Raw genomic sequence first — 25380 nt, 5'->3', positions numbered from 1 at the left:
TGTTAGGTTTAGAGTACAACACAAGTAAATACTCATGTCCCTATTTAACCCTCTTAACTAATGGTTTAAACAGGAAGATTCTACTCAAGATACTTAGTGACACAGAAACAAGCAGTTAATCAATGAATAGAGTTTATTTCCAGAGCAATGCCCGATAGATTCCGCACGGTAGAATTTTTTTTAAAACTTGAAAAACTTCTTTTCCATAAAATTTCTTTAGTTCACTGATTGCTGCACATTTCTTTACCATCCTGGTCCAGTACCTTATCATTACTGATGTAAAATGGGTAATCCAAAATCCCTTTCCTGAATTTGATTCTCTAAATCACAGCCACACTCATTCTCTGAAAGCAAATCGCAACAGTAGGTCAAGGTCAGGAACTTCAGTTATCTAATGACAAAGGAGTTGCATCAGAATATCCAAGTTATCTTTCACCACTCCACTACACAGATGTTTCAACTTAAAGAGAATTCAGATTACTGTTCGTGTTTTTGAAGCGTATTTCTCTGGCCTGTATTTTAGCAAGTGTTATTTCACGTGCCTCCATTAGGAAACACAGGTAACAGTTGCATAAATTGTACATTCAAAAGAAATTTCTGCCTTCGAGTCTTCGTTAAGAACCAATGCTTAATTAAAAACACTGGCAGAATAAGATTACATTTCAAACTAAAATTCTAAAATGTAAACAATGAAACAAATGACCCTGAGTGGTGCTTCACAGATCACATGATATCCTTGCGTTCTTGGTAACAAAAACAATTCAAGTTTTAGAACAGACTTAAAACAGACTTTGTAATTAGATACTATGCATTAAAAATCGATTCATCAACATTTTTAAAAAAATAAATCTAAGTACAAACCCTAGATATGTTTTGTGCACAGCAACTGTTAAGATCGCCAAGTTCCTACATCAAATGGAACACTGCTTAGAAAAGAGGGTGCAGAAAAACAGAATCACCGAAGAAACATAGCCGAAACCAGCTGGACAATTTTTAAGCGGTGAAAATTGAGTGATTAAATGATTAGTGAAATACAATGCTTTAATGCCAGTGTCTTGATATTTAATCAAATTCCAAAGCTGTGGAAAATTCATAATCGCAAATTAAAATCTGTTGAACTTACATTTAGTGTTCAGTACTGTAGGTCCAAAGACTGAAACTGTGATAATCACAGTTTATACATTTAAGGGACAATATCTAGCTTGGAGGCTGCAGATTTGCTTCCCAAACCAGGCGTGAACATGATCTATTATGGGTTGTTCTCAATGCAAAAGGCGCCACATAAATACAAAATATTATTTTTATTGTTTTCCATCTTCACTTCTCAACCACCCGCAGATTTCACATGCATTCTTCAGAGATGCTATCTGCCCTGGTTTTTCACTGTCTGGTTTTTCACGTCAAAATTCTTCTGGATTGTTGCCAATGAACCTTTTAACTGTAAGTGAGAAAACAAAACAAAAATTGATAGGATGAATGTCCTTCTTGCATCCAAGTACTGGTATTACCAGAATCACCTCTCTTCTGTTTGGAGTTATAAGGTGAGGCTGGATAGGCTGGTACATTTTTACTGGAAACTGAAGAGTGATCTTATAGAGGTTTGTAAAACTATGAGGGGCTTATGAGGTAAATGGCAGATATCTTTCCCTAGGGTGGGGGGTTTCAAGATGAGGGGGTGAATTTTATAAAGGTGGGAGGAGAAAGATCAAAAGACAATGTGACAGGCAATTTTCTTTTTAAACACAGAGTGATTTGTGCATGGAGTGAACTTCCAGAGGAAGTGATGGATGCAGATACGATGAAAAAGAAATGTTTGGAGGGATTTGGGCCAAGCGCTGGCAAATGGGACTTGTTGAGTTCGGAATTATGGTTGGCATGGACTGGTTGGACTGAAGAGCCTGGTTTCTGTATTGTAGGATTCGGAGTCTTGTTGCAGCCAACCCAGCATTTAAAGACTTTTTAATTCTTTATAAGATGTAGCTGTTTCACATCAAAGTTCACTAACTGACCAGAATCAAACAGGAGACCAACCACAAGGTTTTGAGTGAAAGAAAAAGGAAATTACATTAATAACTAAAACCAGGAAAAATAAAATCTAAAAAAAAGAAAAAAGCTGAAGAGGAAAATAAACGAGTGAAAACTAACAAGTAATATATCAATGTATGATTCTTTCAAAAGGAAAGACAGGGGCCAAGATGAACAATAAAACCTTCGAGAACAGACTTGGGAAACAATAATGGAAAACCAGGAGACACGACTGGGGTCCAATTAATATTTTTCATCAGTCGTCCCAGTTGATGGCACAATAGCAATTGAAAAATACAAAATCATAAAGGGGTTAGGGGTGAGGGGAATAAGCACAAAAACTATTAAAGGAAAAAGTATTAGGGAGACTAATGGGCTTAAGAAGGACAATAATTTGTCCTGCCCCCATGGATTGTATCTTAGAATTTCAAAAGCAAGAAGCTAGAGAAATAATGATGGTAATAATCTTTCAATAAGTTCGAGATTCTGGGAAATTCCGAGTTTTGGAAAGCTGCCAATATAGTATACTTATTCAACAAGGGAGACAAGAAAAAAAATCTGGCAACTATAGAACAGTTAGTTAACTCCCCTCCCCACCCAGTGGCAGATACTAAGAATCCATTACAGAAATGATATATAGTACAGCATTTAGAAATAGAATGTACACAAGCAGAATCAGCACGGCTTCGTAAAGTGGAAATCGTGCCTGGTAAATTTATCAGAGTCTTTTCCGGAGGGATAAAAACTGGATAGATAATGGGGACGCTAAAGTATTGTGGCTCTTCCCATGGCAAGTGGACTGTAGCAGTTCAAGAAGGCAGCTCATCACTACCTTCTCAACGGCAAGTAGGAGTGGCCAATAAATACTGGCCTAGTCAGCGACACCCACATCCCACAGATGAGTAAAAAAAATTGTAATTATATCTGGATTGATAAGGTTTTGCACATAATAAGATAAGAGCCCATGGTGGTGAGGTACCATATTAGAATGAATAGACAATTGCTGATTAATAGAAGACAGTAAAGTGGGATAGATGGGGTACGTTCAGAATGGCAACCTTTAACAAGAGGAGTGCCAGAGGGATCAATACTGGAGTCATAGTTATTAAAGATTTAGATGTCGGAAGTGAATGTACAATGGCCGAGTTTGTGGATGATTCAAAACTAAATGGGAAGACAAAAAGTGAGGATGAGACAAAGAGTCTGCAAAATGATATTGACAGGTTGAGTGAGCGGACAAAAGTTTAGTGAATGGCACATAAATGTGGGCAAATGGGAGGTTGTGCACTTTCACATGGAAAAAAGAAACTGAACAGCTGAATATTATTCTAATAGGAAAACAATGCAAAAAAGGGATCGATTTAGCTTAGTTGGCCGGATTGTTGGTTTACAGAGCAGTTTAATGCCACAGCGAGGGTTCAATTCCCATCACCGGTTTGAGGTTACCATGAAGGACTCTCCTTGTCAACCTCTTCCCTTGTCTGAGGTCTAGTGCCCCTCAGGTTAAATCACCACCAGTCGCTTCTCTCTAATGAAAGAGCAGCCCCAGTGGTCTGGTAAGACTATGGCAATCAAAACACAACAATTGCGGAAAGTTATGGCACAGAAACATCTGGGGGTCCTTGTGTATGAACTGCAGAAAGTTGGCATCCAGCAACTACTTGTACATTGGGATTGGTATTTTTTTCTGTATATTGGCTCCTTCTTTATAAATGGGAGAAAGTGAGGACTGCAGATGCTGGTGAGCAGAGTCAAAAAGTGTGGTGCTGGAAAAGCACAGCTGGTCAGGCAGTATCAGAGGAGCAGGAGAGCTGACGTTTCGAGCTTAAGCTCTTCATTTCTGATGAAGGGCTTATGCAGGAAACATCGACTCTCCTGCTCCTCTGATGCTGCCCGACCAGCTGTGCTTTTCCAGCACCACACTTTTTTGACTTTTTCTTATAATGGCTGAAAAGTTGGGAATGTTTAAAATTAAAATTCTTTTACAATTACGACATTAGTCTCAAGTTCACAATCCAAATAGGCTACAAGCTACTGGGGCTATCCTTAAAACTAAGGATATGATAAAGGTGCCACCCTGACCCAGCGGCTCTGATTACATCTGTTTATTTATTTGGTTCGGATGCCACCAAGGAACATGTCCAAGGCAGATCACAGTTATGTCCTCAGGGTGTACACTCTCCTACATCTACATCAGGGTAACGCGAACATTAGCAAATACTGCGCATGGCTCCATTTGGTGGCTGGTAATCAAAAGGCCTTTGAACACAATCTCCAATTGTCCAACGTGTGCCAACCAAAGGTAAGAATTCTTGACGAAACAATCCTTCCCCTTTTGACCATGGGCACACCTCAGGTTGAATCTGCCTTTAAGGCTAAGCCCTTCCTCACTGCCATTTGACTATTATTCTCAAGGGTTGGCCATCACGTGCCTCGAATGATGGTTGTTGCTCGCCTCAAAAGGCACTATTACCACACACTGTGTTCTTGAGAAGCTCATCTCAGACCACAGCCCAAGGTTTGCTAATGAACACTTCAAACATATCACTGAATCAAGCTGCCTTCCATTTCATCTCAATAGCTGCACGCAAATGGTCAGGCTGGGTGGGAGGTTGGACGGGTGGCATGTGTATGTGGTGGCGGGGATGGTGGTAGGAGTGGTGCAGGGTAAGATGGGTGGGAGATCCGTATGGGTCAAGGTCCTCAGAAAAAGGGTAATGACAATGTGATCTGGCCTTGCTCAGCTGCAGGTCCACATTGACTCCTTTGGAACTCTTTTCCCACCCAACCCATAATAAACAAAGCAGTGGAAGCTGGGTCAAATATTCAAGGTTGTGTTGGACTGATTTTGGATTTTTCAGGGAGAGTGTCAAAAAGGTTGTGGGGGAGTGGGGAGGGGGGGGGGGGGTACACACAGACAGAAAAAAGGCGGAGTTACGACCTACAACTCTCAACATTCACAATATCATGGCATCGCTGAGAAGACCCAATAGCTGACTAACTTACTCCTCTTCCTCCTACTTCCTTTTCCAACATCCGATTGTTTTAATAGGGTCAAGGGTAAAATTGAAGAACGAGCGAAGGAAGTGGTTAAATTGGGCAGAATTTAGGAGAGTCTCGGAAGTGCCAGGCTGAGGCTTTGGAATGGAGGCAAGCTTTTGACCTGCCGACTCTAAGGCAGCGAGGGCTTGGATCTCCGATTGAATTTGACCTGTGAGCATGTGAGACAGACAGAGGGCAGGATCGCCACAACAGGACTGGGCCTGCCGCCTGATGTGAAAAACCAAACAATTTCGCTCTGCTCAAAATACCTGTTCGAGAAGTAAAATCGAATCATTGATCACTGCACGCAGATAATGAAGTGCTGCATCATTCTGCCACTTTGTTCCCTTTGTTGTTATCTCTTGATCCAAACTGTAGGAAATAAAAAGATAAACATACACACAGTCTCAGCAAAACGTGAAGTGGCCTTCAGGATAAGTTTGAAGCTAGATCTGAATGTTTGCAGGATAGCTCCTGTAAAGTTTCCTATTCAAGTGCCTGCTCTCCTGTTAGGATATATGTCATTGCCATATCTAGTGCTTGTGTTGGCGCTCAAATCTAAATCAAGTGAGCCTAGCAGTTAAGCATACATAAATGAAAATTCACAGGAAAAAATCTTTGGTGGGAATTAAACAGACTTATAGAACTGAATTACAGATTGCCCAGTTTGTTCCATATAACGGCAGACATTCCCACATAGCTTTAGCTGGTAATCACCTCCTTTCAGTGGACTTACCTTTGCTGTGGGCAAACTGTGAATATCCTTGATCAGGAGTTTATCTTCGCAATCCACACACAGTCAATAATAAAACAGAGGTCTAAATAATAAAAGCTCCTGCTAGGTAACCGATTACCACCTTATTATTTTTACAGATAACTCAGGTCTCCTTACAAATTTGTTTCTCAATTTCCTGCTGACTATCGGGGGAGGGTGGGGTCTATAGTACAATCCCAATAAGGTGATCATCCCTTTCTTATTTCTCAGTTCCACCCAAATAATTTTCCTGGATGCACTCTCCAGAATATCCTAAGTACAGCTGTTATGCTATCCCTAATCAAAAACGCCACGCCCCCCTCCTCTCTTGCCCCCTCCCCCCCATCCTTTTTATAGCATCTATATCCTGGATCATTAAGCTGCCAGTCCTGCCCAACCCTGAGCCTTGTGTCTATAATAGCTAGGATATTCCTGGCCCACATTCCCAGCTGTGCTCTAAGTTCATCTGCCTTATCCGTTAGGACTTTTACATTGAAATAAAAGCAGTTTATCAGTCCAACCTCATTCTCTGCTTTGTTCCTACCTGCCTATTTGACTTCCTCTTTTTCCTAACTCTACCAGTCTTAGACTGATCTCTTTTCCCACTATCTCCCTGGGTCTCAGTCAACACCACTGCCACCCCGCCCCCCTCACCCACCCTCCAATGCCACCCCACCCACCTTCAATCTCACCCAGCTCTGACCCTGCCTGACTAACTCCTATCCTTACCTTATCCACCCTACTCTGTTCCTCACCTACAGAATTCACCCACATTCACTCGCTAAAGACAATGTTCTAAACAATGGCATAAAGATGAACTGGGACATGCTGCAGAGATAATAGTGAGCAGATTTTCCTTGGAGTTTTTATGTAAGGGCTGCATTCCTCAGTAAATGGGAGTAGGTCAGAAAGGGGACACAGCAGATTAGAGTCATATTTGTATTGGAGTCATACAGATGTACAACAAGGAAACAGACCCTTTGGTCCAACTCATCCATGCTGACCAGATATCCTAACCTAATATAGTCCCATTTGCCAGCACTTCGCCCATATCCCTCTAAACACTCCCTATTCATAAACCCATCCAGATGCCTTTTAAATGTTGTACCAGCAGCTAACACTTCCCCTGGCAGCTCATTCCATACACGTACCACCCTCTGAGTGAAAAGGTTGCCCCTTAGGTCTCTTTTATATCTTTCCCCTCTCACCTTAAACCTATGCCCTCTAGTTCTGGACTCCCCCACCCCAGGAAAAGGCTTTGTCTATTTATCCTATCCATGCCCCTCATGATTTTATAAACCTCTACAAGGTCACCCCTCAGCCTCCAATGCTCCAGGGAAAACAGCCCCAGCCTATTCAGCCTCTCCCTATAGCTCAAACCCTCCCACTCTGGCAACATCCTTGTAAATCTTTTTTGAACCCTTTCAAGTTCCACAACATCCTTCCAATAGGAAGGAGACCAGTATTACACAATATTCCAGAGTGGCCTAATTAATGTCCTGCACAGCCGCAACATGACCTCCCAACTCCTGTACTCAATGCTCTGACCAATAAAGGAAAGCCTATCAAACTCCCCAAACTCCTGCCAAGTTGATTGAAAGCCCTCTCGACATCACAAGCAAAACGCCTGCAAGGAACTCAATCGCAGCTCTATACAGGTTTAATCCATCCAGTCTGAACAGGTGCCACCTTGCACACGGCTAGTCTCAGTGTCTCAAGCCTTGAAGCCTTCCCTCCTACACCAACTTTCCAGCCACACATTCATCTGCCTTATCCTCCGAATTCTGTTCTCTGAGCCACTGCTGTTACTTTTGCCTGTTCACCAAGACTGTCAGCCTTTCCCTGCATCCTCCCTGAAACACGTGGTTCCCTCTTCATTGATTTGAGGCCTCTCCTATGTCTCCTCTGCGATCTCCAATACCTCTCCTTGACTGACAGCCTCTACATCCGCAAAGGCATGGGTCTTGCTCTCTCTCCCTGTACCTTCCCTGGCATTTGCATCCCCCATCTCTCTCCAGCCGCTCCCAGATTTGATGCAACGCTGAAGTCCCGATCTCACTGGCAGGAGGTAGGAGGTGGGCGGCACGCTGGCACAGTGGTTAGCACTGCTGCCTCACAGCGCCAGAGACCTGGGTTCAATTCCCGCCTCAGGCGACTGACTGTGTGGAGTTTGCACATTCTCCCTGTGTCTGCGTGGGTTTCCTCCGGGTGCTCCGGTTTCCTCCCACAGTCCAAAGATGTGCAGGTTAGGTAAATTGGCCACGCTAAATTGCCTGTAGTGTTAGGTGTAGGGGAATAGGTATGGGTGGGTGCGCTTCGGTGGGTCAGTGTGGACTTGTTGGGCCGAAGGGCCTGTTTCCACACTATAAGTAATCTAATCAAAATCATGTTATCGAAAAGTATGAATTACAACAGCTGCAGTCGGTGGTGAGGGAGAGTTCCAGTAAGTTAGCTGCATCCTCAAAGATTCTGTGTAGTAGATTATTATAGCTTTCTTTTAAAATGGAAAATTAAATGTTGAAAAATACTTAAAAGTTATTTCATTTAGTAACGCAGCAGTTTAACCATATCAATTAGTTCAACTTACCAGGGTTTGTAACTTTTGCTGCTGTATAGGAAGGTCATTGAGAATCTAACTTCAGCTTTTACATTGGTTTCTATGGAAACTTATATTTCACTTAAAGTTGTTTCACTAAAAAAGGAGCTATTCTCAGGAACTGAAGTATAATGTTGATCAAGGACTATCTCTATATAAATACAAGTGTTTTTTTAATATGTGAATCGACGACGTTTTAAGCTAACCTGCAATTAATTCTTTTGCACTTTGCTCTTGCGATACGTTGCTTTTAAGTGGAGCATCACTTACCCAGCACTCAATTTTTCGGATATTCTGATCTTGTTTGATGAATGGACTTTTTGAGCCACTTTTTCAATTTTCAGAAGTTTAAAGTAGAGGACTAAATTCAACAAGGCTAGGATAAAGAGTCTGAAATAAAAAAAAGTAATTGAATTAGCTATACAGGTTCAAAGGTGAATTCTGGGACATCTGCTTTTCCAACAAAACTAAAAACAGAAGAATATTTAATGCACCAAGGTGTAACTTCCAAACTAAAAATTATTTTAAAAAGTTCTTGCTACCTGTAATACGCTTGCAAAGATAACTAGATCAACCTTTTTTTAAAATTGCTTAGAAATGCAACACACTGCTACTTCGAGTCAAAGAGGTGAACAGCATGGAAACAGACCCATCGGTCCAACTTGTCCATGCTGTCCAGTTATCCTAAATTAATCTAGTCCCATTTATCAGCATTTGGCCCATATTCCCTCTAAACTCTTCATATACCCAACCAGATGCCTTTTAAATGCTGTATTTGTACCAGCCTCCACCACTTCCTCTGGCAGCTCATTCCATACACGCACCACCCTCCGTGTGAAAAAGTTGCCCCTTAGGTCTCTTTTAAATCTTTCCCCTCTCACCTAAAACATGCGCTGTTTAGTTTTGGGCTCCCCTACCCAGGGGATAAGGCCTTGTCTATTTACCCTAACGATGCCCCTCAAATTTTACAAACTTCTGAAGGTCACCCCTCAGCCTCCGGCGCTCTAGGGAAAATAGCCCCAGCCTGTCAGCCTCTCCCGATAGATCAAACCTTCCAACCCTGGCAACATCCTTGTAAATCTTTTCTGAGCCTTTTCAAGTTTCACAATATCCTTGCTACCAGGAGAGAGATTAGAATTGAATGCAGTATTCCAAAAGTTGTGCAAGGAAGACTATATGTTCAGCTTTGCAATCTAGATTCAGACTTGCTGTGTACATAACAATTGTACTTCTGTGCAATGTCTGTTCATAATGAGCATAACATTAGACTACACTGAACCACCACAGCAGAGCTTAAAAATGAGAGTAAATACATGAAACATGTGTGGGGTGCTCCTGAATTCATGATACATGCATTCTTAAGAGTATGGGCAACCTTCATTTAAATTGGACCTGAATGTGTTTAAGATTTGACGCATATTGTATACTTTTGTCCAAGCGTTTACAGGTGTTACCCTGACAGTAGCTTAGAATTAGATCTGGAATCTTTTTATCTACCTTTAATGGTGTTCTTGCAACAATATTTCTGAAAAACCTTTCAAAATGTACTTACATTACACTCATGCCCAACACAAACTTCAAAAGGCTCCGATTCTGGAGTATTGGTTTACTTTCCAAATTACTTCCTCTATCTGCAAGAAAGATAACAAAAATAGAACGAGTATGCTCTAGCTGCAGGCAGTATAGTAAAAGCATAGAACGTCAAACAGAATAGGTGCAGGACGAGGATTCTTAACCCCTCAAAACTGCTCCACCATTCAGTGGAGCAAGGAGGACCTGATTGCCGCCTCCGATCCACTTTTGTGCCTGTCTCCCCTTACCCCAGACCCCCTAGGAGGATTCAGCAGGAAGTGCAGTGCACTCGAATGTGTCCCCCATCCTTCTCACCTCAGCACGATTTCATCTCAAATTCAGAGACAAAGTTAGTTATGTGTTCGTGCTGGATGCACGTGGCAGGATCAGGTGTACGAGAGCATCCAGCCCACTGATCAGACAAGATTCCTGAGAATTCATTTTGTTTCCAGATACAATCCCATATTTATTCCCTCTGGGGTTTAATTCCTGTTTGAGTGCAGCATTGTGGGTATACATGGCACATGCTGAAATGCAGCTTGGCATGCAAGAGTTGAGAAGGATGCAGAGAACAGTCTGTGTCTTTTCCCTACATATTTTGACAGGCAGTTTGATCGAGTCATAGATATCTCCATACCTTTCTCCCTCAGTCACAGAGTAAGAAACTCTAAACCAAGTTATGAAAATGAACAGCCTGTCAAAGGTTTGGTGCTTTTGAATAGTCAGGAAATGATAAAAGCTTGTCACAAAGTTTGCTGCGCTATCTTCAGATAATGCAAATACCACCACCACCTGGAAGTTCCCTACTCCCCATCAGGACTTGGGCTTATCTCACCATTCCTTCTGGGTCAAGCTCCTGGGAGTCCATCCCTAACAGTATTGTGTGTCTGGCAGCATCCAAGGAGCAGGAGAATCGATGTTTCGGGCATAAGCTGTTCATCGGAAATGAGGCCTCACTCCTGATATACAAAGTTAAAAATCACACAGCCCCAGGTTATAGTCCAACAGGTTTATTTGGAAGCACTAGCTTTTGGAGCACTGACGAATCACCTGATGAAGGAGCAGCACTCCGAAAGCTAGTGCTTCCAAATAAACCTGTTGGACTATAACCTGGGGTTGTGTAATTTTTATCTTGGTACACCCCAGTCCACCACTGGCGTCTCCAAATACGTCATTCCTGATGAAGGGTTTATGCCCGAAACGTTGATTCTCCTGTTCCTCCGATGCTGCCTGACCTGCTGTGCTTTTCCAGCACCCCACTCTTGACTCTGATCTCCAGCATCTGCAGGCCTCACTTTCTCCCAGTATTATGGGTCTACCTACAGCACATGGGCTGCAGCAGTTCAAGATGACAGCTCACCACACCTTCTCGAAAGGCAACTCAGAACAGCCAGCCAGCCAGGTTCATATTCCACAAGCAAATACAATCTTTAAAAACCCTCCTGGATTTCAGTGTCAATCCCAATGCCATTTGTGGCTATTCCTATAGCTGCTTCATACGTGCTGACAAGACATTACCTGTGTACATTTGTCTCGTACCTACATTCAGACGAGGAGCTAAACTGGTAAACTGGTCCGCGGGGCTCCGACTGAGTGTTCGCCGACGTCTCCGAAGTCCAGACTGGCCCAACTCGGCGGAGATTGGATTGTGCACTGCTTCTTCAACCAACAAGTCAGATTCTGTAACAACGAGACATTCCATAAAGCCACCTCACTCTGAAAAAGTAACAACCCAGCTGCAGCAATGAGATGTATGTGCAGAATATCTGGCTGTTTCAAAGTGTATCACTTCAGTTTCTACACAGACAACAGTCTGAGTGAGAAAGACTTGGACTCTAAATAACATGTTCACCTTGATAACCCATTCATATCACAATCAGCAAGTGTGTGGAACATGAGGGGAATAATTATAAAGATAAATTATTTGTCAGAAATAATTTACATGCGAGTGGCCAACCTTCCAATAGGATCTAGAAACAAAAAAAAAGTCGTGCTGCTTTCTCGATTCTAATCTGACAAAATTGTTGACCACCCAATTGATCTTCCTGACCATAATCCCAAACTAAACTAATCCTGATTGCCTTCTCTTAGCACATCTCCCTCCAAACATTTCTTATTCATGTACCTATCTAAAAAGGTCTTTAAAACGTTGTTTAAAACCAATTCCTCTGGAAGTTCATTCCACGCGCTAACCACTTTCTGCGTAAAAATGTTGCCCCTCATATCTTCTTTAAATCTTTCTCTGCCCACCTTAAACCTATGCCCCCTGGTTTTGAAATCTCCCACCCTAGGGAAAAGACATCTGCCATTTACCTTATCTATGCCCCTCATGATTTTTATAAACTATCAAAGTCACCTCTCAACCTCTTATGTTCCAGTGAAAAAAGTCTCAGCTGATCCAACCTCTCCTTTTGATTCAAACCATCTCAGTTGCCAACATCCACAGCTCTGGAATTCTCTCCCTAAAGTTCTCTGGCTCTTTATCTCTCTCCTCCTTTAAGACAATACTCGAAGTCTACAAGTTTAACCAAACTTTCGGACATCTGACTTGATATCTCCCATGAGTTTCTGTGTGGAAAATGTTCTTATTGATGTTCGTGTCGCACAATTTAGCTTTTTGTGTACATTAAAAAGTATATGATAATTGCAAGTTGTAATTGTTGAACAGATACACACCCCAGCAGGATATACTGCAATACAATTAGGAATGAAGTAAAACAAGATATTGCTGATGCTGAAATCAGGAATGAAGTCTGCACTGATTTCTTCTGGAATAGCATGGAACCCCAAGATCAACTATTGTCCAAACTCCTATCAACTCATTCAGGGTGGCATGGTGGCACAGAGATTAGCACTGCTGCCTCACAGCACCATGGTCCCAGGTTCGATTCCAGCCTAGGGTGACTGTCTGTGTGGAGTTTGCACATTCTCCCCGTGTCTGCGTGGGTTTCCCCCGGGTGCTCCGGTTTCCTCCCAGTCTAAAGATGTGCAGGTCAGGTGAATTGACCATGCTAAATTGCCCATAGTGTTAGGTGCATTAGTCAGAGGGAAATGGGTCTGGGTGAGTCACTCTTCAGAGGGTTGGTGTGGACTGGTTGGGCCGAAGGGCCTGTTTCCATACTGTAGGGAATCTAATCTAAATCAATTGAACTTCTACCTTCTGATTTACATAAATTCAACATCACTTTCATTGGAATAGTTACCTACAAAGGCACTAACGTAAGTCAATTACACACTTAAATGCACTTTCCCTTCAAGTATGTTTGAGTGATCCCACTTGACCATCAGATGTACTTCACATCTATCCATCAAATAGTTAAATTTAGCAGAAACCTAATTGTTTGAAGTAATCTTCTAAACCACTCCATGAGTTTTTCTGTATGAAAGACTTCACCAAACCCCATGGCTGTTTTTTGTAGCACACATCTGTCGAAACTCTGCAACAAAAAAGATGTAGCACTTGAAGCAATGTTATCAACAAACAAAAAAGAAAATTTTTATGCTATCAAATTATGTCAAGTCTATGAAAGTGAATCGATTGACAAGTTGATTGGCAGCTAAATCTATTTAGAAAGAGAATATATCTTTGCACACATCCTACTGTAGGCAGTTTATGAGACGAGGTTAGCAAAGAGTTTCACAAAATAGTTAAAACATTTTGTCCACTAGTCCTGCCAGTGATAAGTTTAAATCTCACTTTGTCCAAACATAATGAAAACCTTTGTGGAAAACATAGAAAACTGTAGGTGTTAGAAATCTGAAAGAAAAACTCAGAAAATAATGGAAATAATCAACAAGGGTGGCAGCACTTAAGCAGAAAGAATGAGTTAACATTTCATGTCAATAACTTTTCAACAGAACTTTCTACATTGAGTTTTATTCTATATTGCATATGTTTCAGGATAACATTCAGGGTGATAGAGTTATAGGTAACCTTATTGTATCCATGATTGAGTCCTGTAAAAAAAAAGTTGCTTCCCTGATACCAGGGTAAAAAAAAATCGTAGACAAGATGAAAAAAATTAGGAAAGGGCAATCAGTAACCAGAGGTCATGGTGCACGGAGGAGCTGGGAATGCAGGCAAGAGGGAGCACGGGTCTTGGGGAAAGTTGGGAGCACGGGTCTTGGGGAAGGAGGGAGCATGGGGAGGTGATACGAAGAGTTAGGATCCAAGCCAAGGAGAATGACATTCAGAGTGGTAATCTCACGATTATTTGACTCATATTAATGTCCAACTTTGAGAGAAGGTGCAAGAGGAAGAAGTTCATATATTTAGTTCATTGTGGCCAGTTCTGTCATACTGCAGGTTAAGGAAGCCACAGGGCAAAATAAAATATTGAATTTAGTTCAAAAAATATGTAGAGGTAGCAATAAGAAGGTAGAAAAATGCCATCCGTGGTGTGACGTAGCACTATCATTATGAGGTAGATGAAGAAAATATCCATCATCTCAAAACTAGCCAACTATGAGACCCTTTTAAAGCCATTGAGAGCATCAGACTTATAGATTACACAATTGCAACATGTGGCATATTCACTACTCTGCTACAATATACAACGAAGAAATTATACTGGACACAGAAAAGACTACATTCCTTAACAATTTTCTAGCTGAAGAATAAAAGTTCCTGAAATGCAAGATATATCTCAAAAATCTTGAAGATTGGCATTTCTAAAACAGTTACATGTTAAGCCACACTGTGAAAGTACCAAAGACAAAGACCTTATTTATTAGTTCACCTAATGACAACACTGGTTAAATTACCTTCCTCATCTTGTTTGTCAGTACCCTTCTGGAGGTGGTGCTGGTAATTTGCATGAGAAGTTTAAAAAGGATGGATTATGTTTTTAGAAATGTTGTAATTCAGTTACAAATGGATTCCATTTACTTTACAAAAATTTAAAGAATGATTGCTCAAAATAATGCTCAAGTGAAACCAGTAGGTCAAGAATTAATTAGGATAAAAATTCTCCCTTCATGGGAAGCCTGGTACTGAATTTCCATAAAATTCACTTATCTAGCAATAATAATGGCAGAAGGCTGCCATTTCTAGCCAATAATTATTGTAAGTCTGTAAATTAGCGTGATGAACTTGAAGGTTTGTTTTCAGATGTTTCGTCACCATACTATCATCAGTGAGAATCTTCCGTGAAGTGCTGGTACTATGTCCCACCTTAAGAAACCAAGATCTATAAAGAGAGAGGCGGGACATACCACCAGTGCTTCACCAGAGACTCTCACTGATGGTGTTACCTAGTATGGTGACGAAACATCTGAATACAAACCTTCAAGCTCAGCAGACTTATCAACCACCTGAGCTATAAATCTTCTCAAAAATCGCCAAGTATTTTGACTATCTATTGAAATAGCAGTTTTGTCCTTGAAATAACTGACGGGTCTCTGTATTGCAAAGCTGTGTAAATATGAAACGCTTAACAATTGTATGCCTGCAGTTTGATTTCTTGGAAACATTTCAAAAGATTAAGTCAGACCAAGGTGGAATCTGACTTATAGATACATCTTATTTGTTTGCTGTCAGAAAGGAATGTGATGTTACTAACATGCTAATTTAACCTTCATCAATGACATCCATTATCTAATTTCATGGGAATGTTTTGGCAAACCAACTCATGAGTGAATTGCACTGCCAACAATATGTGACATACAAATTCCGTATCATTGCAAATAGCCTCTAGCAGGACAATATTCTAGCTTCATGTAAATCAGATCCCCACTGAGAGTTCAAGTAATGGATTTATCACCTGTACTTTTAGTTTAATGCCTTCCTTGCAACTATTCAGGTTTTGTATAGCCCAATATCAAATATAATCAAATATAATAAGAATGAGTTTGTTGCAAACAAAAGGTTAATCAAGATGGAGTTATCATTACCAAAAGGGTTTAAACTGTCCATGTATATACAAATAGGAATCTTGAACAATAAAGCTGCTTCTCATGGAGGAAAAGACACAATGGGCTGAATCGTGATTTTTTTTGGCTCAGTGGAGGTTGCTTTTTAAGTTTTTTTTTAAAATAAAAGGGATTCTCATGTTGACAGCCAATGGTATTTCTTGCCACGTCTTTCCAAACATGCCTCATTAACTACCCTACCTGATACCAATGATGCCCCTCAGGTTTGATTCCATCTCCATCTTACCAGACGCCATTCCCGGATTGACTCCCCACTGACCAGATATCAGCCGGAAGACTGGTGCTCCTTGTGCCCTCACCACCTTCAAAAGCCTCACTGGGTACACAGATGAGCACGGTCAGTCCAGAGCCATTCTGCATGGCTCCTGACATTTGCCCTGGCTCTGGCCGATAGGGGTAATTGGAGGCCTTGAGATGCTACTGGCTCGAAGGTAGAAGACAGAGGGTGGTGGTAGAGGGTTGTTTTTCAGACTAGCGGCCTGTGACCAGTGGAGCGCCACAAGGTTCGGTGCTGGGTCCTCTACTTTTTGTCATTTACATAAATGATTTGGATGCGAGCATAAGAGGTACACTTAGTAAGTTTGCAGATGACACCAAAATTGGAGGTGTAGTGGACAGCGAAGAGGGTTACCTCAGATTACAACAGGATCTTGACCAGATGGGCCAATGGGCTGAGAAGTGGCAGATGGAGTTTAATTCAGATAAATGCGAGGTGCTGCATTTTGGGAAAGCAAATCTTAGCAGGACTTATACACTTAATGGTAAGGTCCTAGGGAGTGTTGCTGACCAAAGAGACCTTGGAGTGCAGGTTCATAGCTCCTTGAAAGTGGAGTCGCAGGTAGATAGGATAGTGAAGGCGACGTTTGGTATGCTTTCCTTTATTGGTCAGAGCATTGAGTACAGTAGTCGGGAGGTCATGTTGCGGCTGTACAGGACATTGGTTAGGCTATTGTTGGAATATTGCATCAATTCTGGTCTCCTTCCTATCGGAAAGATGTGAAACTTGAAAGGGTTCAGAAAAGATTTACAAAGATGTTGCCAGGGTTGGAAGATTTGAGCTATAGGGAGAGGCTGAACAGGCTAGGACTGTTTTCCCTGGAGCGTCGGAGGCTGAGGGGTGACCTTATAGAGATTTATAAAATTATGAGGGGTATGGATAGGATAAATAGACAAAGTCTTTTCCCTGAGGCCGGGGAATCCAGAACTAGAGGGCATAGGTTTAGGGTGAGAGGGGAAAGATATAAAAGAGACCTAAGGGGCAACTTTTTCATGCACAGGGTGGTACGTGTATGGAATGAGCTACCAGGGGATGTAGTAGTGGCTGGCACAGTTACAACATTGAAAAGGAATCTGGATGGAATTGAAAGGGTTTAGATGATATGGGCCAAATATTGGCAAATGGGACTAGATTGATTTAGCATATCTTGTCAGCATGGACAAGTTGGATTGAAGGGTGTGTTTCCATGCTGTATGAGTCGAGTGTGTGTGTAACTCTATTTAACAAGATATAATTCCCCTTAATTGGTAACTCACTGCTGCCTAATGAGAAACTCATCTCGTCAATTAATAAATGCTGAAAAGTTGCAGTGATATGCTCCCAATAATGAAACAAAGAGTCATAGAGTCATAGAGACGTAAAGCATGGAAACAAACCCTTCGATCCAACCCATCCATGCCGACTAGATATCTCAACCCAACCTAGTCCCACCTACCAGCACCTGGCACATATCCCTCCAAACCCTTCCTATTCATATACCCATCTAAATGCCTCTTAAATGTTGCAATTGTACCAGTCTCCACCACATCCTCTGGCAGCTCATTCCATACATGTACCACCCTCTGCGTGAAAAGGTTGCCTCTTAGGTCTCTTTTATATCTTTCCCCTCTCACCCTAAACCTATGCCCTCTAGTTCTGGACTCCCTGACCCCAGGGAAAAGACTTTACCTATTTACCTGATCCATGTCCCTCATAATTTTATAAATCTGTAAAGTCACCCCTCAGTCTTCGACGCCCCAGGGAAAACAGCCCCAGCCTGTACAGCCTCTCTCTATAGCTCAAATCTTCCAAACCTAGCAACATCCTTGTAAATCTTTTCAGAACCCTTTCAAGTTTCACAAACAGCAAATAGATTTCTTGAATTCCACTAAAAATCTCGCCATAGACCATTTTACTCAAATCCCAATACATTTCCACCCAATAACTTTAAAAAGTACTTTGATCAGTTTACACTCAAACTCGGAAAGAGTGTCCAACTGATATTCTGAAGCTGAAGCCACTTTTACACAAAAGCTGTTAGTGGAGGGGTATTTTCTTGGATCAGTCATGGCTGGCTGATTCTCAATTTCCTGGAGACAATATTATTGATTTCAGATTTGCTTTTCAGAACCCTTCACTTGTGCTAAATTGGTTTTCCAGTGGGTTTCAGAGAAGAGGAGCAGGTAAAAGCTTATTGCCCCAAGAAAATTCTCTCTCTTACTACATCCACAAAATGGCTGATGTTAAGCATTCTCCAAAAGCATTGTCAAATTCATGGCTCCATGGAGCAGCCTGCGCTCTTTGCAAATTAAACATTTTCCCCCATTACAGCCAGCCAATCATCTTTTCTGTATAACGTGTTCTTTCCAACAAGTCCAAGATATAGAACTATGTTTGACCAATGACATTCTGAATCAATATTTCAGGTAACAGGAACTTGGTCTTTAGTCAGAGAACACTACCAATAGATAGAAGGAGGAAAAGAAGCTCCTTCTTCAGAGGTAATCACTGATTTCAGAAAAGTCCTAAGTTTTGAAGTTGCGATTGTATCTTTTTTTAGTTGGAAGCAGCAGCATAATTGCTTCAGGTCCTCCAGACATAGGATTGGAAACTGCCTCTTTACCCCACCGAATAAAGCCGTGTAATTAGTAATGAGGAAAGACAGGAAGGAGGTGAGGCCTACCACAGCTTTTCTGGTGTAGTTTGGAAGGCCGCGCCTTCCCAATCCACTGCACATAAATGACAACAGGGCAATGGTGACTTGCCAGGTCAAACCTGGGAATTTCCTCCTTTGTCATCATCACTGATTCAAGGACTGCCGTAACAGGCAAGTCCTGGACAATTCACCGAGCAAGAAGGTAGAGTGGACCTAGTTATCACCTTCACTCGCTCCTCAAAACTCAGTGAAAAACTTATTCTAATCCAAGGCCCTTTGTAGAAGAACAATACAGACTTCAGGCCTCTGCTATGTTTTAATTCAGTTCATTTAATCGATGGCTTCAGCTGATCCATCAATGGATATCCCATCCTGACCCAATATGGACAATTCAAATAAGAATTTAAATTCACAGAAGTCACAATGTCCTGGGGAAAGGGATGTATTTTGCAATTAAATTGATGATACAAATAGGGATTGTAATAAGTTGTTGCAGTTCTAAAACACAATATGTACTTTGGTTTAGAGGATACCCTCAAAGACTTTACAAAAACAAACCTTACATTACCTTAGCCGGCATTTGCGCTTTGAGGTCTGAATGATGCAGTATCGGTTGTGTGTATAAAAATAGTCATGGTAAGGCACATCATGTGTGGTCACTTCTGCATCAATCAGGTAGTACTTCACTTCCTGGTTGCCTTTACACAACGTCTAGAACAAGATAGAAATAGCTCAGTTAGTTTTGTTAAAGTATCAGGTGGACCAAGTATCATCTAACTTCAGGTCAGAGATAACACTGAACTGTAATTTCTTCGAGGAAAAACATGTTTGACAAATTTCTAAGAGGACATTGACAATTTAAGCTGGACGGAACTAGTTTTTCCTTTTCACACCCATCATTTATACCCATTCTACATCTCTAATCACTTCCTTACCACCATTAGCACTCCCTTTATCTTTTGCTCTGAGCATGCTCACAACCTTTTCTACTTGCTTCTCCCCCCGCAACCACTGTGAACAATACAAAAGCCACCTTTTTCCAGCTCCTTTTATTTCTGAAGCACTGGACTTGAAATTTTAACTCTGTTTCTCTTCCCACAGATATTGCCGGACCCATTGAGTTTCTCCAGCACTTTGTTTTTAATTCAGATTTCCAGTGTCCGCAGTGGACACTTAAATGGATTGCTTTTGGAAGAACAGGAAGACCTTGCATTAATATTGTGTGTCTTTCATGACCACAGAGCTTCACATCCAAAATGAAATTGCAATAACAACACTGTTACGATTCTCGGGATATTTGGAAGCCCATACGCTGTTGACAAACGCAGCTACAGGATAATGAGCAGATTATCTGTTTTTAGATATTGGTCAGGGGATGCATATTGGTGAGGACACTAGGAAATGAGCTTGTTCATTTTCAAATGGTGCCATGTATCTTTTACTAGCAGATAGGGGAGGCACAGCTTTGGTGGACTGCATTATCTGAGAGGGTGGGAGCGTCTCTGAAAGTGCTGCATTCCCTCAGGGCTGCATTGACAGTGTCAAACTGCATTAAAAAGGTTTGGGTCTCTGGAGTGGAATCCAAACCTACAGCCTTCGGTCATGGAGAGAAGAATGCTACTCACTGAGGAACAGTTGACATTTTAAATCTCTATCCTGCTGATCTATAGCCCAAGTTAGTCCACATTGACAGTAATTGAAGGGTTTGTTTTACATTCTGAACACATTTACTTTCTCAGTTCTTCAGGCAGCATGTTAGGCTAAGGATCTTCCTCATTATTTGGTGCTTAGTTACTGAAATATGAAGTTCAAGAGGAAATAAACATTTTTAAAAGTATTTCCGTAACTTGATTCAATTCTTTTTCCACTTCCCTGAACACTGAATGCTGTCTGCATAAAAAAAAAAGAGGAGAAATTGCACGCAAATAGTAGATTCATTTAAAAACAAAATAAAAAAACAACAGAATCCCTCCAGTGTGGAAAGAGGCCATTCAGCCCATCAAGTCTGCACCAATCCTCCAAAGGGCATCCCTCCCAGAGCCAGCCCCCACCACATCCCTGTAACCCTGCATGTACCATGGTCAATCCACTTAACCTGCATATCTTTGGACATTGGGAGGAAACTAGAGCACACAACAGAAACTCATGCAGACATGGGGAGAATGTGCAAGTCACACAGTCACCCAAGGCTGGAATTGAACACAGGGCCCTGGCACTGTGGTGCATCAGTGCTCACCACTGAGCCACCGTTCTGCCCAACTGAAGGTTATGAGAGACAATCAAGTAAAAGCTCATTTTACATCTGTTACATTCAATATGAATCCGCATATATATTTTTCAGATTATTTGCATCAAGTATAGATTCTGCAAATACCTGTTTTTCAGTTGCTGTTGAAAACTTGCCAATCAGAGGATTTGTAATGGTTATTATGTACTTCATTGTTCTTGCCTGGTTACCATTCTCTTCCTTCTCCCATGGAGTACTAATGAGGTCTGCAGAAAAATGATTGATTTTTTTTGCTCATGTTAAAAATCAAAACGCTGCCATTTTAGTTTAAAATATCTACACGCATTATTTCAACATGCTGAAAAATCACAAAGATAAGTTCGAATGCTGAACAGAAAGAGCGAATTTTCTTTTTTTTAAATGCTGGAATAGAACATAAATGGGAGGGAGAGGAACTAAATATTCATATATCACTGATAGGCGTCAGGTAAAATGTTGTGTTATACAACCATTCAGCACAGAAGTAGACCTTTTGGTCCGACCAGTCCGTGCCGATCATGTACCCAAACTAAACCAGTCCCACCTGCCTGCTCTTGATCCATACCCCTTCAAATATCTCATAGCTTTTTGCAGCAGGAGCTGGGTGGAAGTGAAGTCGGAGCGCAGAGCTGGTTGGGAAGGTAAGTGATTGTTATTTGAGTGGAGAAGGACTCAGTCGGCTGAACAGGTAAGCTACTCAGTGTTCTTGTTTTGGAGACTAAGTGTAGAGTTATGGCAGCACAGGCAGTGGAATGTTCATCCTGCAGGATGTTTGAGGTAGGGGTGACCACCGATGCTCCTGCCAACTTCATCTGCAGGAAGTGCGGCCAGCTCCAGCTCCTCACAGACCGGGTTAGGGAACTGGAGCTGGAGTTGGATGAACTGAGGATTATTCGAGAGGCTGAGAGGGTGATAGATAGAAGCTACAGGGACATAGTTACGCCAGAGAACAGAGGTAGCTGGGTAACAGTTAGAGGTGGGAAGGGGAGGAAGCTGGCAGTGCAGGGATCCCCTGTGGTCATTCCCCTCAACAATAAGTATACCGCTTTGAATACTGTTGGAGGGGGACAGCCTAGCAGGGGTAAGCTGCAGCGAATGGATCTCTGGCACAAGGTCCGGCTCTGAGGCTCAGAAGGGAAAGGGGGAGAGGAGGAGATCGCTAGTTATAGGAGACTCTATAGTTAGAGGGACAGACAGGCGGTTCTGTGGACATGGGTGAGACTCTCGGATGGTTTGTTGCCTCCCGGGTGCCAGGGTCCGAGACGTCTCGGACCGTGTCTTCAGAATCCTTAAGGGGGAGGGTGAGCAGCCAGAAGTCGTGGTGCACATTGGCACCAACGACATAGGTAGGAAGAGGGGTGGGGAGATCATTCAGGAGCTCAGGGAGTTAGGCTGGAAGCTAAAAGCTAGGACAGACAGAGGCGTCATCTCTGGGTTGTTGCCGGTGCCACGTGACAGTGAGGCAAGGAACAGAGAGAGAGTGCAGTTGAACACGTGGCTGCAAGGATGGTGTAGGAGGGAGGGCTTCAGGTATTTGGACAATTGGACTGCATTCTGGGGAAGGTGGGACCTGTACAAGCAGGTCGGATTGCACCTGAACCAGAAGGGCACCAATATCCTGGGAGGTAGGTTTGCTAGCACTCTTCGGGGGGGGTTTAAACAAATTTGGCAGGGGGTTGGGATCCGGACTTGTAGTCCAGCTAGTAGGTTAGCTGTTTTTCAGGATGTCCAAGAATGTAGGCAGGCTGTGGAGAGGGTAGCACTGATAGGGAATACTTGTGGACACAGAGATGGGTTCAAGTGTGTATACTTCAATGCAAGGAGTATCAGAAATAAGGTGGGTGAACTTAAGGCGTGGATCAGTACTTGGGACTACGATGTTATGGCCATCACGAAAACGTGGATAGAAGAGGGACAGGAATGGTTGTTGGAGGTTCCTGGTTACAGATGTTTCAGTAAGATCAGGGAGGGTGGTAAAAAAGGAGGGGGGGGGGTGGCGTTGCTGATTAGAAATGGGAAAATGGCTGCAGAAAGGAAGTTTGAGGGGGATCTACCTTTGGAGGTAGTATGGGCTGAAGTCAGAAACAGGAAAGGAGCAGTCACCTTGTTGGGTGTTTACTATAGGCCCCCCAATAGCAGCAGAGATATGGAGAAACAGATTGGGAAACAGATTTTGGAAAGGTGCAGAAGCCACAGGGTAGTAGTCATGGGCAATTTCAACTTCCCAAATATTGATTGGAAGCTCTTTAGATCAAGTAGATTGGACGGGGTGGTGTTTGTGCAGTGTGTCCAGGAAGCTTTTCTAACTCAGTATGTAGATTGTCTGACCAGAGGGGAGGCCATATTGGATTTGGTACTTGGTAACGAACCAGGACAAGTGATGGGCTTGTTAGTGGGTGAGCATTTTGGTGATGGTGACCACAATTCTGTGACTTTCACCTTGGTTATGGAGAGAGATAGGTGCATGCAACAGGGTAGGTTTTACAATTGGGGGAAGGGTAAATACGATGCTGTAAGACAGGATCTGAGGAGCATAAGTTGGGAGCATAGGCTGTCAAGGAAGTATGTCATTGAAATGTGGAACTTTTTCAAGGAACAGATACGGCGTGTCCTTGATATGTATGTACCTGTCAGGCAGGAAAGAGATGGTCGTGTGAGGGAACCTTGGTTGATGAGGGAGGTTGAATGTCTTGTAAAGAGGAAGAAGGAGGCTTACATAAGGTTGAGGAAACAAGGTTCAGACAGAGCATTGGAGGGATACAGGATAGCCAGGAGGGAGCTGAAGAAAGGGATTAGGAGAGCTAAGAGAGGGCATGAAAAATCTTTGGCGGGTAGGATCAAGGATAACCCCAAGGCCTTTTATGCGTATGTGAGAAACATGAGAATGACGAGAACGAGGGTAGGTCCGATCAAGGACAGTAGTGGGAGATTGTGTATTGAGTCGGAAGAGATAGGAGAGGTCTTGAATGAGTACTTTTCTTCAGTATTTACAAATGAGAGAGACCGTATTGTTGAAGAGGAGAGTATGAAACGGATTGGTAAGCTAGAGAGATACTTGTTAGGAAGGAAGATGTGTTGGGCATTTTGAAAAACTTGAGGATAGACAAGTTCCCCGGGCCTGACGGGATATATCCTAGGATTATGTGGGAAGCAAGAGAGGAAATTGCAGAACCGTTGGCAATGACCTTTTCGTCTTCACTGTCAACGGGGGTGGTACCAGGGGACTGGAGAGTGGCGAATGTTGTGCCCCTGTTCAAAAAAGGGAATAGGGATAACCCCGGGAATTACAGGCCAGTTAGTCTTACTTTGGTGGTAGGCAAAGTAATGGAAAGGGTACTGAGGGATAGGATTTATGAGTATCTGGAAAGACACTGCTTGATTAGGGACAGCCAGCACAGATTTGTAAGGGGTAGGCCTTGCCTTACAAGCCTTATTGAATTCTTTGAGGAGGGGACCAAGCATGTGGATGAGGGTAGAGCAGTGGATGTTGTGTACATGGATTTTAGTAAGGCATTTGATAAGGTTCCCCATGGTAGGCTTATGCGGAAAGTCAGGAGGCATGGGATAGTGGGAAATTTGGCCAGTTGGATAGAGAACTGGCTAACCGGTCGAAGTCAGAGAGTGGTGGTAGATGGTAAATATTCAGCCTGGAGCCCAGTTACAAGTGGAGTTCCACAGGGATCAGTTCTGGGTCCTCTGCTGTTTGTAATTTTTATTAATGACTTGGAAGAGGGAGTCAAAGGGTGGGTCAGTAAATTTGCAGACGATACGAAGATTGGTGGAGTTGTGGATAGTGAGGAGGGCTGTGGCCGGCTGCAAAGGGACTTAGATATGATGCAGAGCTGGGCTGAGGAGTGGCAGATGGAGTTCAACCCTGTCAAGTGTGAGGTTGTCTATTTTGAAAGGGCAAATAAGGGTTAACGGTAGGGTTCTTAGTAAGGTCGAGGTGCAGAGGGATCTTGGGGTCTATGTACATAGATCTTTGAAAGTTGCCATTCAGGTGGATAGAGCTTGTAAGAAGGCTATGGTGTATTAGCGTTCATTAGCAGAGGGATTGAATTCAAGAGTCGTGAGGTGATGATGCAGCTGTACTGGACCTTGGGAAGGCCACATTTGGAGTACTGTGTGCAATTCTGGTCACTTCATTTTAGGAAAGATGTGGAAGCTTTGGAGAGGGTGCAGAGGAGATTTACCAGGATGTTGCCTGGAATGGAGAATAGGTTGTACGAGGATAGGTTGAGTGTGCTAGGCCTTTTCTCATTGGAACGGCGAAGGACGAGGG

General features: G+C 42.5%; 1 protein-coding gene across 2 annotated transcripts in view; it reads right to left on the bottom strand.

Moving 5' to 3' along the window:
• Window positions 1-115: 115 nt before the first annotated feature.
• The window catches only part of gramd1c (GRAM domain containing 1c), a 56492-nt gene continuing 31227 nt past the window's right edge, over window positions 116-25380 (bottom strand). For both annotated transcript variants that reach the window (XM_072578083.1, XM_072578084.1), the window contains exons 6-13: window positions 21207-21325; window positions 19401-19543; window positions 13323-13426; window positions 11529-11669; window positions 9970-10048; window positions 8688-8807; window positions 5337-5439; window positions 116-1438 (exon numbers count right to left, since the gene is read on the bottom strand). In XM_072578083.1, coding sequence (XP_072434184.1) covers window positions 1364-1438; window positions 5337-5439; window positions 8688-8807; window positions 9970-10048; window positions 11529-11669; window positions 13323-13426; window positions 19401-19543; window positions 21207-21325 — 884 coding nt within the window. In that variant the 3' untranslated portion in view covers window positions 116-1363. The remainder of the gene's footprint in view (window positions 1439-5336; window positions 5440-8687; window positions 8808-9969; window positions 10049-11528; window positions 11670-13322; window positions 13427-19400; window positions 19544-21206; window positions 21326-25380) is intronic.

The sequence above is a fragment of the Chiloscyllium punctatum genome, chromosome 9, assembly GCF_047496795.1.
Source record: "Chiloscyllium punctatum isolate Juve2018m chromosome 9, sChiPun1.3, whole genome shotgun sequence".
NCBI classification, from domain to species: domain Eukaryota; kingdom Metazoa; phylum Chordata; class Chondrichthyes; order Orectolobiformes; family Hemiscylliidae; genus Chiloscyllium; species Chiloscyllium punctatum.
Note: the sequence above shows the minus strand (reverse complement) of the source record. Positions and strands in the feature narration are given on the sequence as shown.